We start from the raw sequence: 17,885 nt of genomic DNA, 5'->3' as shown, positions 1-17,885 counted from the left end.
AGCGAAATCGTAGTACAATGGAGAATAATTCCTTCTGAACCACAGGTCCAACCATTAGACACTCATTCAATGAACAATTAGCATCCGACTTACAAGACGCGTTGAACACAACTCGAAGCTGGGTAGTAGTACTATTCTCCCTGACGACAGCGTGATGAGGAATGTGGTACCCTGATTTCTGTACCTCGTCGTCATTGACCAACTCCATGTGATTGAGGTCTTCGTATTCTTTCATGAATTTGGCGTATTGTTGCTTTAATTCTGGGTTTTGGTTTAAACGTTTTTCCAATAAAAGAAACCATCTTAATGCAATCTCTCGAGTTGAGCCCAAATTGATGATGTTTAATTTAATTGGTAATTGAACGATAAACCTTCCTTCTTCATTTGTCTTTACTGTATGACAATAGATTTTCTCGCAAACTGCATCTTTTCCTGTCAATAAGGTATCGGACATGTTGAAATGCAATTCTTCAACAGACCAAAATTTTTCAATTTGTTGTTGAACATCTGATGATGATGATGATGCAAGACAGCAGTGTAGGGATGGAACATCCGAATGTGAAGACTCTGGTATCTTTCTAGATATTATCCAACCTAAGGAAGTTTTTTGCAGGATAGGATTCCCATCAGCCAATCGTATTTGTCCGACGCAAAGAAGGTGATGAAAAACTTCTGCTCCAATGAGAGCATCAACCTTGTTCGGCTGGTAGAAAAATGGGTCCGCTAAATATATATTAGGCGGAATAAACAATTTTGAAGTATCAATTGTTGAACTAGGTAGCATTTGAGTAACTTTAGGCAGCACTATAAAGTCTAACTGAGTTTGAAAGAATTGTGACTTAATTGTAGTACTAACACGTGAATTAGCAACTGTACTCACATTATTGACTCCGCTAACATGAGCTTCGATATGCGTTCGATGGAGTTTCAGCTTTTGGCAAAGCGCTTCTGTCATAATGTTAACAGATGAACCAGGGTCAAGTAACACTCTGCATGTATAAGGTGTGCCACAAAGAGTCTAATATTTCAATTAGAGCAGTAGCTAAAATAATTTGAGACAAATTATGGTTTTTAATTTGAGAAGTGCATGAAACTGGTGTAGGAATTGTCGTACTTGATGATTGGTTTGATATTTCTTGAATATCCTGTGGGTTATGTAATAGAGTGTGATTTTTAGAACATACTTTACAATGACTAGTAACCTTACATTCTTTAACCCTATGCTCTTGTCTTAAACAATTCAGACACAATTTTAATTTCATGACTTTGCTGTTTCGTGCTTGCGGAGACATTTTATGAAATTCTGCACAAGTAAAGATTTTATGGGTTTTTTACATATCGGGCAACTATCTGTTTTTGTGTTATTCCTTTCAGTGGCTAAATGAACGGAGTTCTGTGTTTTATTAACTAAACAACTACCTTTAAATTCTGCTTTGATTGGTTGAGCAAGACTAAATTTTCCTTGACAAGTAGCTGCAACAGCCTCTTACGTTTGCGCTCTTTTGTCAAGAAATTCCAGAAACTCTGCAAAGGTAGCAACACGATTAGGAGGAGCATGAATTTGCCATTCTTTTACTGAATTATAATCTAATTTAGTAGCCAACAGGTAAACTAACATAGTATCCCAAGTATCAGTAGGCTGTTTTAAAGATTTTAATGCCCTAATGTGAATGTTAGATTCATCAATAATTTGTCTAATAGCAAAACTTGAATCCTTGTCAAACTTAGGATAATCAAACAAAGCCTTAATATGACGCTCAATAATGAGCCTTTCATTTTGAAATCTTTTAGTGAGTAACTCCCATGCACTTTTACAGTTCTGCGCAGCCAAATCAATTGAATCGATTAATTTAGCAGCACTTCCCCCTTTCAGGGATTGCCGTAAATAATAAAGTTTATGGACCTCGTCAATATCTGGGGTTTTATCGATAACATCTGTAAATAATTCCTTAAAACTAATCCAGTCTTCGTATTTTCCAGAGAAATTCGGTGCGTCTATCTGAGGGAGTTTACAGAATGCGGCAATTCTGACGCAAGTGTTTCTTGTTTAACAGAACTACTCTGTTGAATTGAATTAAGCAACTGTTTCAAGGCCCTGGCAACAGTTTCAAAATATGAGTTTTCGAACTCCAACCGTTCATTTACGTTTTTTGTTTCCAGTTCTGGAGCTGAATCTAAAATTTCTATTTCATCGTGTATTTTATTGAATTCTTCCCATGTTTCTTTAAACTTATCTAACCGTAATTGCAGTTGGGCTATTGTTTGTGTCTCATCAGATGTACATGAACTGAGGAACGTCTTAAATCTAGTTGATTTTGATTTTATAAGCCCTCGTTTAAAGATTAAAGTTTTCAAATCCATGATTCAAAATGTAAACAGACTGAATGTCTACAAAAAGGTAAAATACAAACGATTTAAATGCAGCTTTTTAAATTCACATCAACAACATAAACTAAACAAAATATTATTCAAAATGTATAGATGAGAAATCAATAAATATTATTCTAGTTGTAAAATATGTTTGAGTAAATAAAATTCCAATTAAAAAGATGAATGTAAAAATAGATTTGTAAATCGATAATAATGCGTATAATAACTCCACAAGAACTCATTAAATCAAACATTTGTTTAATGATAGAAAGTTGTTTACCAGGGCAATTATGGGTGGAATGAAAATTACTAAGAATAAAGTAATGAATAATTAGGAGTAATTGGAAATGACGATAAGAAATTGTTATGACTAAGGAATGTATTGGGTTTATGAAAAGTAATTAAAGATAAGGCGAACCACTCACATGAATAATCCCACGCATTCACGCAGCATTGCGTGCTCACAGTGCCAGGGTGTCTGTCTCCAAGATCTGTCTGAATAAGTATCATTCACTGTTACACTTACAATGGTTCTATCTTTTTATGTTTTTAATGTTTTACAGTTAATTATCGTGTGCACAAATAATGTTATACGCGCTATGCAAAATAATCATTAGCACCAACTAATGCATTAATTTAACACCATTAAGACAGTATTTTGATTGTAACAAAATGTTTTTTTGTTTTATGAACATAAGTTGAGTGCACCAAGATGTCTCCAAGATCTGTCTGAATAAGTATCATACACTGTTACACTTACAATGATTCTATCTTTTTATGTTTTTAATGTTTTACAGTTAATTATCGTGTGCACAAATAATGTTATACGCGCTATGCAAAATAATCATTAGCACCAACTAATGCATTAATTTAACACCATTAAGACAGTATTTTGATTGTAACAAAATGTTTTTTTGTTTTATGAACATAAGTTGAGTGCACCAAACACTGAATTAAATCGAAAATGTCTTTTAAAATCCAGCCCGGATGACCAACATGTAGGGGTAGGTCCCAAATATTAAATTGAATTAACACAACGAACTGTATATATAAACTGATTTATTATAAAAAAACACTGAACACCTGAATTATTTATATACTGACTTGGATTGATTATAAACTACATGAATTGAATATAAACTATTACTTAATGCACTAAAAATGACTATGTTCATAGAAAAAGTATACTGAATGAATAGCGGACTGTAATACTGAATGCGCAGCCGTCAGCAACCGGAGCACAACTCGACTGAATAGTATGCCTTGCTCCCAACAGAGCAAGGCAGACACATGTATCGTTTATGAGCGGGAATACAAAACGCGTTGAAAACGCAACAATAGCCTTCTCAGAATAAGTAAGCAAAGCATGAACCCCTCTCTCCGTGAGATGCATAAAACTTCAACAGAGTTTATTTTCAGATTTTGTGACACATTGTTAACAAAGGTTTTTATTATCTATTTATAAAACTAAGTGATTACATTTACATTTTCATACATTGTTAAGGATATAGGATGTAGGGGGTATACCGGGTATACCGAAATGAAATGAATAGCACTAGATAGGGAATTTTGGAGAGCTGCATCAAACCAGTCAGATGGCTAAAGACAAAAAAAATTTTCATAAAATAAACTTCTTTAAAAGTAGAATCAACTTCTGAAAATCTCCATTAAAAAGTTAAAAAAATATTCTTTAAATTCATCTATAAACCTTTACTTTCAGAAATTGGCATCAGCAAATTAATAACAAACAACTACCAACAGTTTACCTACTCATACATTTAATGACAACTTAAAAATGTTTGGCATTTAAAAAAGTGTTATTTTTTTAAAGTAGAAAAGAAAGAAATATAAAGACATTAAATGCCTAATAAAAATAAAAAAGAAGGATTTCAGGAATGACACAAGAGACATCGTGGTTAACCGAGCACAAGAATGTCTTTCTGAAATGCAGGAATGAGTGTTTTTTAGAGCGTTTTGATGAAAATAAAAAAAGGATTGCTAAGAAATGATGTTAGAGACGAAGCATGACCTGAAATTTTGAAATATGTTATTAATCTTAAGTATTCCTACTAATATTCTTGATTTTTTGTGAATAGTGTTTTCAATATCAGAATGAAATTAGGGTATACTTTTTATTTTTTTCTGTAATTATTAAATATTAAGCAATAATTATTGTAAAGAATTGAAAAAATATGAGGTCTGTTAATTTTACAGATTATTGGTTCTTGTGCCCTTTCAAAGTACCCCCCTCACAATTTTCCCAGTATGTTTCCACTTTGCAAAGCAGCCTTGGATAACTTCATTTGAAATGGGCTTTAAAGTCCGTGACTGAATTTGCTTTAATGTCATCAATAGTCTCGAAATGATGTCCTTATGTCACTGATTTTAATTTTGGAAATAAGAAAAAATCGTAAGGAGCCGGGTTTGGCAAGTAGGGAGGCTAAGGGTGGACAGTCATCTGATTTTTGGTCGTAAGCTGAGTGTGCAGGCGCATTCTTGTGGTGAAGGTTACCCTCTTTTTGCAGATTTTTTCATGTAACTTTTGTAAAATGCCTCGGTGGTACACACAGTTCACAGTTCACTGTACCTTGAGGCAAGAATTCAAAATGAACAATTCCATTAAAAAAAAAAACCCCAAAAAAAACCATCACTTTGACATTGGATCGAGGTTAATGTGCTTTTTTGGGGTGTGGAAATACTTTATCAGTCCAATGTGATGATTGAACTTTTGTCTTGAGCCATAAACCCAGCTTTAGTTTCCTGTTTATGATCCTTTACATGAATGTTTCATCATCATTGGTTTGTTTAAGACGTTGCTGACAAACGGCCACTTGTTGTTTCTGCTGTTCAGTCATCAAACAAGGAATAAACTTTGCTGTGACGATGCATATTCATTTTTTCTGTCAGAATGTCATGGCCTGATCTGATCAAGATGCTAACCTCTTCTGCAAGTTCTCTGACAGTCAATCATTGATTTGCATGCACCAGATCATTTATTTTCTGAACGCAGATATTGATCAGTTGAAGTTGATGGCCTTCCTGGTTGAGGGTCAACTTCAATTGACTGACGTACACTTTTAAATCATGAAAACCATTCTTAACATTGTGTACAACCCAGAGCATCATCTCCATAAGGTTGTTTCAAAAGTTGAAATGTTTCTGTGAAAGTTTTCCCTAGTTTCACGCAAAATTTTACATCACTCGTAAAAGTTAAAAACATAATCTATTTTGTTTTAAAAAGAGTATATTTATTTTAGTTTATTTTTTAGATAAATGAACAAAAGTAGCAGTTGAGATATGTTTTCATGACATTATCATAAATAGCTAAATAAAACTGAGTGGATTTAACAGTTTAAACACGCTTTAAATTCTAAACCTTATCTTTTGAAACTTAGTTTGTGTACACTTTGAAAATTGACCAAAACAGTTGTTAGAAATTAAAAAGAAAATACCTTGATTAAATTAATATTCTGAACTGAATTATAGAAATCTAATCTTTTAAATTAAAATATCTAAATAGAAGCATATTTTAATGAATTGGACATTTAAAAAATTTAATAGATGGTTCAACCTAGCAAAAGTCCTTCATATGCATGGTATTATTTAGTCTAAAATGCTGATTGATTAAAAACTTTAACTCAGACACATAATGAGAGATTTAATGTTACTAATGGATTTTTTGATTTGGTTATTTCAAGTTTACATCCTTCAGAAATCCATTACTTTTTCATATTTGATATGCATATTTTAAACATTTTTCTTGCATATATGCATGCAAATTTCAAGTTCTTATGTTGCATATAATCTGGTCTCTACTATGACTAATATTGTTATTAACGAATATACAGGGTATATTCTCACTAATGAGTGATAGTAATTAAATTCACTTGCAGTGATATTTTATTACATTTGCTGTTGGCTTAATTTCCTCATTTTTCAATATTTTATATTGTTATACGATCTTCATCCAAAAAACAGACTTCTGTACATAAGTAAGGTGTGCATATATGAAAGTGAGATATCTGATTCATAAATTATTACTAGTCAATAAATACAGTAGTATGCAAATTAATCCAAACATTGATGTTATTTAATAAAAGGTAACTTTATTTAGAAAAAAAATCATACCTTTACAATTTGTAAATATCTAGTAATTATATGTCAGTCTTTATTTTTAATCACATCACAATGTGACATTGATTCAACTAGTCACTACACATTTTTTTTGATTTCTTCATCATGAAACTATACTGATTTTATTGCTTCAATCTTTGTGGTACATTTTTCAAAATTGTTTTTTGACTGTTGCCCAAAGATTTTCAATTTGATTTTAGTTTTGGGGTGTTGCCTGGTCATGGGAACACTTTAATGTTTCGTTCTTCAAAAAAAGTTTCTACCTTTCTGGCAATATGGCATGGCAACACATCATGGCAACTCTGTTGCCTTGTGGAAATTTGTCTTGAAGTTGTGGAACAACCCTTTCCTTAAGAATCTTGATATATCCATCACTTTTCAGCATACCATCTACTGGAAGTAATGAACAAGGGTCTTCAGATGTGAAACAACCCCAAAACATTTTTTTGGAGGTATGTTTAACTGATTGTTAAATATGAATCGGTGATATAGTTTCAGATGATGATTTTTTAACAGATAGAACCTTTTGTCCCTGAGCATAAAAATGATGACTCATCAGAAAGTTCCTGTCTTCTTTGGTCTATTTAGCATGTGCTTTGGCCCACAAGTCTTTTTTTTTGCATATTGCTGGTGTTTAAAGCTGCTTTTTGACTGGCCAAAAGTTACCAATCCAGCTGCAAGAAGTCAGCATTTATCAGTTGTCCCATGTAAATCTGTTCCACTGGCTGCTAATTCTTGATTTAAGTCTACATCAGACAATTTTGGATCTAGTTTACTTTTTTCTCTAATAACCGATCCTGTGTTGGAATAGTTTTTCTTTAACAGCCACATTTGCTTGAAGTGAAAAGGAACCAGTTTCTTTAAGTTGTTTTAAAATAGGAATTACTGTTCTTAGTTTAATACCATACTCAGAAGCTATTTGTCGTTGTGTCATATTGGTATGATTAGATACTATTAGAGAAACTATTTGTCTTTGTGTCATATTGGTATGATTAGAAACTATTAGAGAAACTATTTTCGAATGCTTTCTTGGAGTTATGTTCATTATTGTTGTACATTTAAGACGCAGAACAAAAAATACGAAAACATGATTTTGTAATAAAAAATGGAATAAACTTTCAGAAAAACTATTTATAACATGAAAATTGCTGAATAACTAAAGACCAATAACCTCACATTACACAGATAACTTAAAGATTGGGTGTGGTCAAGCAGTGTAGCCACAACATAGAAATAAACAAAAAATTTCTTGAGTTTGAATTAATTTGCATACTACATTACATTGTTTTTATTTGTTAAGGTTTTATTTGACTACGTTAACAATACAGTATTTTTTACAATACAATACAATATTATTTTGTATTCATTATTGATCATTTCAATTTTTTTGTTTTAATAGATTTTTTTTATTATCTGCTTTTTAACATTTATTTTTTAATTTATTCAGGAAACGACATCGACTGAATGCTCACCAGATTCTGAATGTCCAGATGATTCCCTTCATAGGAAGGCAAAGGAAGTTTTACATTCACCATTATATCAAGAAAGTAAGTCTAAATTATATGTGTTTATAGTTCATATTAGGTTTCTAGAATATAATTAAAAATTTAAACAGTAGAATGCAGTATTTAACATAAAGTGAATTAAAGCTTAAAAAATTATGAGAATGACTTTTTGTAAAACAAAATAAAAAAAACCATATGAATCTGATTGGGAAAATCCACACAATAAATATCATTTTACTACACCTGTATCAGCCTATGTTGGTTTTTTTCTTTTTCTGTTTATCCTCTGGCAATAAAAAATTGAAAAATGTAAAAAATCTTCATAATTCAATCTCTGAACTAAGTTAAAAAGAAAAAAAATTATTCCACTTTTCAGTGGTTAAAGTAGTACTTAATGTATTTAGTAAAAATAATTTTTTTTGTCTTCCAACCAGTCATTTGACTGGTTGGATGCAGCTTTCCAAGATTCCCTATCTAGTGCCATTCGTTTCATTTCAGTTTATCTCCTATATCCTATATCCCTAATAATTTGTTTCGCATATTCTAAACATTGCCTGCCTGCATAATTTTTCCCAACTACTTGTCCCTCCAATATCAAAGCGATTATTCCAGGATGCCTTAATATGTGGCCTGTAAGTCTGTCTATTCTTTTAACTATATTTTTCTAAATGCTTTCTTTTGTTCATCAATTTTCCGCAACACCTCTTTGTCACTTTATCCATCGATCTGATTGTTAACAGTCTCCTATAGCACTACATTCAAAAGCTTCTAAACTTTTCTTCTCAGATACTCCAATCGTCCAAGTTTCACTTCATATAAAACTATGCTCCAAACGTATATTTTCAAAAATGTTTTCCTGATGCTTAAATTAATTTTTGATGTAAGCAAATTATATTTCTGATTGGAAGCTCATTTTTGCCTGTGCTATTCTGCATTTTATATTGCTCCTGCTTGGTCCATCATTAGTAATTCTACTTCCCAAATAACAAAATTCTTATATCTCCATATCTTTTCTCTTCCTATTTTTATATTCTTCTACATTAGTTCTACTACATTTAATTACTTTTGTTTTGTTCTTGTTTATTTTCTTGCGTTAGTTCTTTCGTAGGACCATGCTATTATATTCCATGAAGGATCCATGCCATTCATTGTTTCTTCTAAATCTTTTTTACTATCGGCTGGAATTACTATATCATCAGCAAATCGTAGCATCTTCATCTTTTTACCTTGCACTGTTACTCCAGATTTAAATTGTTCTTTTAACATTATTAACTGCTAGTTCTATGTAAAGATTCAAAATAATGGGGATAGGGAATATCCTTGTCAGACTCCCTTTTTTATTATGGCTTCTTTATAATGTTCTTTAATTATTATTGTTGCAGTTTGGTTCCTATAAATCTTAGCAATTATTCTTCTATCTCTATAATTGAAACCTAAACTTTTTAAAATGCTGAACATTTTATTCCAGTTTACTTTATCAAATGCCCTTTCTGAGTCTATAAATACCATTTATTTGGTTTGTTTTGCTTTAATCTTTCGTCTACTATTAATCTGAGCACAAAAATTCCTTTCCTTTTCCCTATATTTTTCCTGAAACCAAATTGGTCTTCTAACACTTTTTCCACTCTCCTCTCAATTCTTCTGTACAGAATTCTAGTTAAGATTTTTTGATGCATGAATAGTTAAACTAATTGTTCTGTAGTCTTCACATTTATTTAGTTGCTCCTGCTTTCTTTGGTATCATGACAATAACACTCTTTTTGAAGTCTGACAGAACTTCTCCTTTTTCGTAAATATTAAACACCAGTTTGTATAATCTATCTATTGCTTCCTCATCTGTCCTGCGCAGTTATTCTGCAGGTATCCCATCTATCCATCTTTATCATTCAAATCTTTCAATGCTCTACTAAATTCAGATCTTAGCATTGTATCTCCCTTTTCATCCTCTTCCTCTTCTTGAGGAATAGGAATCCTATAACACGAGTTTCTAATTCATTTCCTCCATATAACTCTTCAATATATTTCACCCACCTATCGAACTTTTCTTTCATATTATAAATTGGTGTACCATCTTTATTTAACAGATTATTCAATTTTTAATTTATGTAACAAAATTCTCCTTAACTTTCTTGTATGCTCCATCTACTTTTACTAATGATCATTTTTCTTTCCCCTTTTGAACTTTTCTTTAATCCACTCTTCTTTTGCTAATTTGCACTTCCTGTTTATAGTATTTCTTAATTATAGATAGTTCCTTGTACCTTCTTCATCACTCGCATTTTTATATTTTCTGCGTTCATCAGTCAGCTGCAATATATCCTCTGATATCCAAGGTTTTCTATCAGTTCAGTTTTTCCGCCTAAGTTCACATCTGCTGATTTAAGAATTTCCTTTTTAACATTCTCCCATTTTTCTTCTATATTTTCTACCTTATTATTTTTACTCGGACCTTTTTTTGATATCCTCCCCAAAAATCTTCTTTACCTCCTGTTCTTCAAGCTTCTCAAAATTCCACAGATTTATCTGACACCTTTTTTTTCTTCAGGTTGTTAAACCCCAATCTACATTTCATTATCTCTAAATTATGGTCGCTATTGATGTCTGTTCCAGGATACGCTTGGCAGTCGAGGAGTTGATTCCTAATTCTTAGATTAACCATGATATAATTTATGATATCTTCTAGTATCACCAGGATTTTTCCATGTATATATTCTTCTATATGATTTTTAAACTGGGTGTTGGCAATTACCAAATTATACTTCTTACAAAACTCTATAAATTGGGTCCTCTTTCATTCCTTTTGCCCAGCCCATATTTACCCACGCATTTCCTTCCTTGCCTTTTCCAATGCTTGTATTACAATCTCCAACTATTATTAAATTTTCATCCCCTTTTATAAGTTCAATTGCTTTGTCAATTTCTTCGTATACACACTACCTCATCATCATCATCATGGGCACTTATAGGCATATAGACGTTAACAATCATTGTTAGCTTAGGTTTTGTTTTTATCCTTATTACAATGATTCTATCACTAAGCTTTTTGAAATACTTTACTCTCTCCCCTATCTTCTTGTTCATTGCAAAACCGATTCCTGCCTGTCCTTTATTTGATGCTGAGTTAGCTATTCTAAAATCACCTGACCAAAAGTCATTTTTCTGTTCCCACTGAACCTCGCTAATTCCTACTACACCTACATTTAACCTATCCATTTCTCTCTTTAAATATTCTAACCTACAAACCTTTTTTAAACTTCTAACATTCCAAGCTTCGACTCATAGAATGTTATTTTTTCGATGTTCTCAAAATGGCATCTTTTTGTTACTGATTTTACTTTCAGAAATAAGAAAAGATCTCAAAGAGCCAGGTCTGGCGAGTAGGGAGGCTGAGGGAGGTCAGTCTTCTGATTTGTGTCACAAAACTGATGAATTGACAAAGCTGAGTGTGTGGGTGCATTGTTGTACTGAAGGAACCATGAGTTGTCTCACCACAACTCTGGTTTCTTTTTGCAGATTTTTTCTTGTAACCATTGTTGTACGTCTTGGTAGTACTTATGGTTCATTTTTCACCTTGAGGCAAAAATTCAAAATGTAAAATTCCATTAAAATAAAAAAATAGAACATCATTTTGACATCGGATCGAGACTGACATGCTTTCTTGGGGTGTGGAGATCCTTTGCCAATCCATTGTGATGATTGAACTTTTGCTCGATTTGTTGCTATAAACTCAGCTTTCATCTCCCATTATGAACCTTTGCATGTGAACGTTTCATCATCATTGGCTGGTTCAAGAAGTTGCTGACAAACGTCCACTCGATATTTTTACTGCTGTTAGGTCATCAAAGAGGAACAAACTTTGCTGCAACTCGATTTTTGTTCAATTTTTCATTCTCATTCTGCATCTCAAATGTATTATGCCATAAAATTTTGAAAGAAAAAATTAACACGCGAGTCGCAGCAAAAAGTTTTATGGCATGATCCAGTAGAGATGCTAATCTCTTCTGCAAGTTCTTTGACTCTGACATTTAATCGTCGATATAGTAGATCGTTAATTTTCTTTATGCGGGTGTCATTAGTTGAAGTCAAAGGCCTTCCTGGTTGAGGGTCATCTTCAATTGACTGATGACCACTTTTAAATTGTGAAAACCATTCATAACATTGTGTATGACTCAGACCATCATCTTCATAAGCTTTTTTCAAAAGTTGAAATGTTTCTGTGAAAGTTTTTTTCAAATTTGTGCAAAATTTTACGTTGTATCGTTACTCCAAAGAATTGCACATTACAAAAATCGCTACTAACACTTAAACACGTTGTACTTGAATAACTATAGCAAGAAAATTAAACAAGATATCAACCATGCAAGAACATGTGGTTACAGAGCAGGTTATGCAGAACATACCAACTGCACGTCACTAAATGTCCCTGTTGGCGCGTTATTGAAAATGTTTGGTTATTTTCTGAACAGATCGCATATATAAACTTTGGTAATTCTCCTTTAGTAGTTTTTTACAATTTTTTAGATTTGTGTATTTAATTTGAAATCTCGGTAAAAAAAACTCAGGTCAAATTCATTTTGAAAGAGTTTGTGCTCCTTATGTTCTGCTTCTTTATACTAATCATACATGTAGTAGACAGTTTAATTTATTAGCTTAAAAATTTAAATGGGCATACATATTGTAATCAAACTGTATTGGGAGACAAAAAGAATTTTTGAAAACTTTGCACTAGAATAAATATTTATTGCACTGGAATGTATTCTTTATCTATGAATATTATTATCTATATAATTATTGGAAGAACCCCTCCCAAGAAGGAAATAAAAATAAAAAAGCTGGTAAGGAGTTACTTAACTATGCATTTCTGGCAAATAGGGTTTTGCCCTTGACAGAATAATACTTTGGAAAAAATTAAGTAGAATATTAACGTACATAATTTTGCTAGTATAGAATTATGTAAAAAAAATATCTATGTGGACTAAAATTTTGAGATATGGAATCCATGGTGACTGTTTCTTCTCGCAGCTGTGACCAGTTGTAATCAAAATTCAGTGGCATAACCATTATTTAGAAGTCATTTTACAAAATTTCATAAAAATCAGTTCAGCCGGTTTGATTATATCTTGTAGATGATATATGAAGAAAAAAGCAAAACAATTTGGCTTATTATCCCCCAACTCCTGATTATCATATTAAAGAGAATAGGGTGGAAAGTAATAGTTGGACCAAAGTTATGTTTCTATTTCCAGTATTGTATGATAGTGAATTAAATAGTTAGAAAAATTGATAAATTCTAAGAAGTTTTTCTTTGAAATGCGTTTTAAGTTAAAAAATATGGCAGTTACACATTGTTGAAAAGAAAGATTAATTTAATATTATATAATGTTTAATTTGAGTGATTTTAAATTCCTTTAATGAATTTTACATTGTTTAATGTCAAGGGGTATAATTTTGTTGCTGTATTTGTGGTTGCTCATATCTTATACCACACTGTGTGTTAATAGTGCAAATATTTCATATAGTGACTTTTAATATAACCCATATATGACAGGTTATAACTTTTATTACTACATTTTTCTAACAATAAATATTATTCTATTTATATTTTTCCTGCATGACTTTGACCTTGCACTTATTTATTGTACAAACAAGATGGTGAGATGAATTACATTTAATAAAAATGCTAGACCCTTGCGCAGAATGAACCAGCTAACCCAAAATAAATTTTCTCATCACTAAGATTACAATCATGTTGATCACCACAATTGAAATGAATATTTTCAATTTATAATCCTTTTAATCCTATTGATCTCCTTTAAATATCACTATTCTAAATGTTGTAATTATCCATATGTGGCAGCATCTAGTCTTTTATTTTAACATTACTTTGTTTACACAATCTGTCTTTAGCTGTCAAGCATCCTAAAATTTTATTAAAAAAAAACAAAAAACAATCATATATTTAATGAATGTATTCATTACTATATAATTTATATTTATAACAATCTATTTTTATATTTTTTTACAAAATTTCAATATTGTTTCTCTTATAACTGGTAATGTATTTAAAAAAAAAAAAAAGTTCTTTTTTTTTCAAAAGTAAAAAATTAATTTTGAGTTCTTTTCCATATAACAGTTAGAATCAACAAACTACTATTTATAAGAAAAGCAGTTTTTTCATAGGAATAGGCATACAATCTATTATCTAACAAAATTCCATTACGCACTCTGCTACCAAATTATTCAAATTTTTATTATATATTGTTTTTTAGTCTAAACTAATGTAGTTTTATTTTTTATATTTCCCAAACCTGTGATTAATATCTGCAGACATGTTTTATTCATCATTTTAGGATGAAAAGTAGAGGTGATACTAAGTGTTAAAACCGTGTAAGTTTCGTGACAGTGCTGTATTGTCATGAATGGGAATTGTAGATTCACCAACTGGTTGAGCCTGCTCCCTGAAGTTTAATTTTTATATTAATATGGATGGTTTTTCTTTCTTTTTTTTTTAATTTGAAATATTTACATAATTTGTAATAATGATATATCTATTATTTTTTTGTATGTTTCAAGAACTGAAGACATTGAATGTATGCCAGTTAAACGAATTGTACCTTGAACTGGAATTACTTATACGTGACTATTCTGAAACTTTAATTTCTGAACTCGCTCTTCGTGATGAACTTGAATATGAGAAAGAACTGAAGAATTCATTTATTTCACTTCTATTAGCCGTGCAAAATAGGCGAAGACAACATCATGTTGAAAAGAAACGGGGAAGAGCTGGTGCAAACAAACCAGCTGTTGAATCTAAAGTGAGTAGGCTGCATAATTTATAATTCTAAACGTTTTTCTTAGGCATTAATAGCCCCCGCATTCTTTAGTAGTTGTCAAGTGTATAAAAAAAAGTGATAAATGCATAACCGTGCATTCTCTTAATCATTTTTCATTAAAAAAATTTTCCATTCGTCTTAAAGTTGAATAGATAAAATTTATCTTGGCATTTTCATTAACACAAGAAATAATAGCAAAAATGACATGATTCAATATTATATAAAAACCATACCCGTTCATAAAAACAGAGATCAGAAATGTATTAAGAAAATTTATCAAAATCTTCTAGCAACCTCTTCATTGAAGAATATATTTTTAATTCCTCGTGCACTATAACTTTAATATAATTTTTCATAATGCAATTACAATGGAACTGTAAATCTTGTTCCTCATCGGCACACATAAGTATTATATTTAAATTATATTAAAACACCTAGTACAGAATATTGAGATAAGACATATCTTACTTTAATTTTATTATATATTTTACTTTAATTAAGGTAAGATATGTCTTATCTCAATATTCTGTACTAAGTGGTTTATTTAATGTAATTTAACAGTAAAGAGGAATAATATTAATCTTCCCAGTCAATATGTAACACTATTATTTTTAATTTCTGTTATTACGTTAACTTACTCTCTTTCTTTTCAATTTGAAAAACATCCTGTCATTTAAAATGACTGGTCTTCAACTTTCCCTATGCTGACTTTCACAGTTACAGAGAATTATAAATTGAAATCTGAGAATTCAGAGATTTCATTGGAATATATCTGATGCCCAGATCAGGATACATTGTTGCTCTCGTTGTTTAAGAATGTAAAGGTCTGTATAAATGTATATATATTTTTTATTCCGTTTTTTAATTAAAATAATTCATTACCGTATTGACCACTATCCTAATAAATTTAATATTACATTAAATTTAAACCAAACAACACAGTAAATAGATAAGTTAAACTTATATTAATTTTATGAATTGATTTTTGTAGGATCCTGCATCTTCAGTGGGTATTTAAAATTCTTGAATGCAATCATAGAATTATATATATATGATTAAATAATATATATGCATGGTTCTCCCAGGCCTTAAAAGTGAGGGAATTTTGATTCAGTCAGGGAAGGTTTTGAAAAATCACTATAAGTCAGGGAATTCTATTGAAATTTGTAAAATGGGAGGGAAAACTTTAAAAATTTTATTTGGGAAGAAAAATTAAAAGACTGTATGCATTAATATTTAAAAAATATACTTATCAATTTGAGAAAAGTAGAGTGGTTCTGAAACATGTCAACAAGTAATAAAAAATCTGATGTGGACACCGCATGATTCCTTGTACGTCTATTAAATTACATATACACATTTTTTGCTGCACTTCATTTAAACGTGTTTCATTAAAAGTAAGATACGATCCTCCAATTCTTTAATGAAGTGAACAGTTACACAATTGCTGAAATATTATTTTTTATTAACATCAAATAATTATACAATTAATTCAACAATCTTACATGAAATATTAGGGTAGATTAAAAGTCCCTTTATTACTCGTATTACTAGATCAGTTTATTATTTATATTTTTGTGAGCTGCTGATTAACAAAAAACAGATTCCTAATGTGATTTCAGATATCTGGTGTGTCGTATAAATAAAAGTTAATAATAATTAAACTATTCCATTTACTGAAGTCCGTCCTGTATGCTGTCAAATGTTAATTTTGACCTTATGGTGTAAAATATTCAGTTTTCATTATTGGATTATTTGGTGAATAGTCAAAAATGAAAAAGAAACAATCATACAGGAAAAAGAAATATACACAAAGAAATATTTCTCAAAAAAAATGACAAGAAGATGAATATGAGGAGGAAGAAAATGTTAAGAACAAAAGAAGAATAAAAAAATTAAGAGAAAATGATAAATATTAAGAGGAAGAAAATGTTAAAACCAAAGAAAGAATAAAAAGATGAAGAGAGGAGGATGATGAATATAAAGAGAGAGAACATTAAAAAACTACAGAACGTGTACACAAATTAAGATCAGAAGAATTATATTAAATCAAATAGCGATTAAACGATTGGCAACAAAAAACAAATAAATGAAATGATGATCAACTTCGACTTAGGGAGAATATTGTCCAACAGTATCAGAGGAATAGTGAACTAAAAGATAAGAATTTTTTGCAATTTATTAAAGATTGGGCATATATGCCACAGTGTATATGTCATTCTTGTGAGGATCTATTTTTCAGTCACTCTGTAGTTAACTTTAATGTAGATAAAATTAAACTAAAAATCCACTAAATAATTTAAAAATTATAATTTTCAGTTAATATTAAATAATCAGATGTTTCACCAAATCTATAACATAAACACAAATTAATAATGGCTATTAAATTACACACACATATTTAAAAGCATATAAAATTTCATTTTACTGACTTCTGATTTATTTATATATTTTTTTTTAATTGTTATTATTGAATAAATTATTTTACAATCACAGGTTAATAATTATTAATAAATCAATATATTTAAATTAAAAAAAAAAAAATTAAAAATTTTTGTAAGATCCAAATATTTCATTAATTAAAATTTTGTTTGGGTATAACTCTGGAACCAATGAAAATAAGTACCATTTATGATACTACTATATCATAAATATCATTGAAAAGTTCTCAATGAGGGCTTATAACTGCAGTTAATAAAAAGTCCAGAATCTAAATGTTTTTGGATTTTGGGCTTTTTGGACACATTTGGTTCTGTTTATTGAATCAAAAGGGGAGGTGCACAACTAGATGTTACAACAGTTCTAAATCCAAAATTTCAACATTCTACGGCTAATCATTTTTGAGTTATGCGAGACATATGTACAGATGTAATGCTGATACTAGTAAAATGGATACAGGTATGGTCAAAATGGATATTTCCATTGAAATCTGAAGACCAAAATTTTTCACAATCACAATACTTCCTTTATTTTATACAAGGAAGTAAAAAATAAAGCTAAGGAAGGGGGCAGTATTAAACATAGAAATTAAATCCAACCAAAT

At 30.5% G+C, this 17,885-nt stretch overlaps 1 protein-coding gene across 1 annotated transcript in view; it reads left to right on the top strand.

Annotated features, from left to right (window-relative positions):
* Unc-76 (fasciculation and elongation protein Unc-76) overlaps window positions 1-17,885 on the top strand; it is a 355,226-nt gene that overhangs the window by 314,992 nt on the left and 22,349 nt on the right. The window contains exons 4-5 of the mRNA XM_075377539.1: window positions 7,952-8,051; window positions 14,583-14,824. Of these exons, the coding sequence (XP_075233654.1) occupies window positions 7,952-8,051; window positions 14,583-14,824 (342 nt within the window). The remainder of the gene's footprint in view (window positions 1-7,951; window positions 8,052-14,582; window positions 14,825-17,885) is intronic.

Source organism: Lycorma delicatula, chromosome 10, assembly GCF_047948215.1.
Source record: "Lycorma delicatula isolate Av1 chromosome 10, ASM4794821v1, whole genome shotgun sequence".
NCBI lineage: Eukaryota > Metazoa > Arthropoda > Insecta > Hemiptera > Fulgoridae > Lycorma > Lycorma delicatula.
This window is presented reverse-complemented; position numbering and strand designations above follow the sequence as displayed.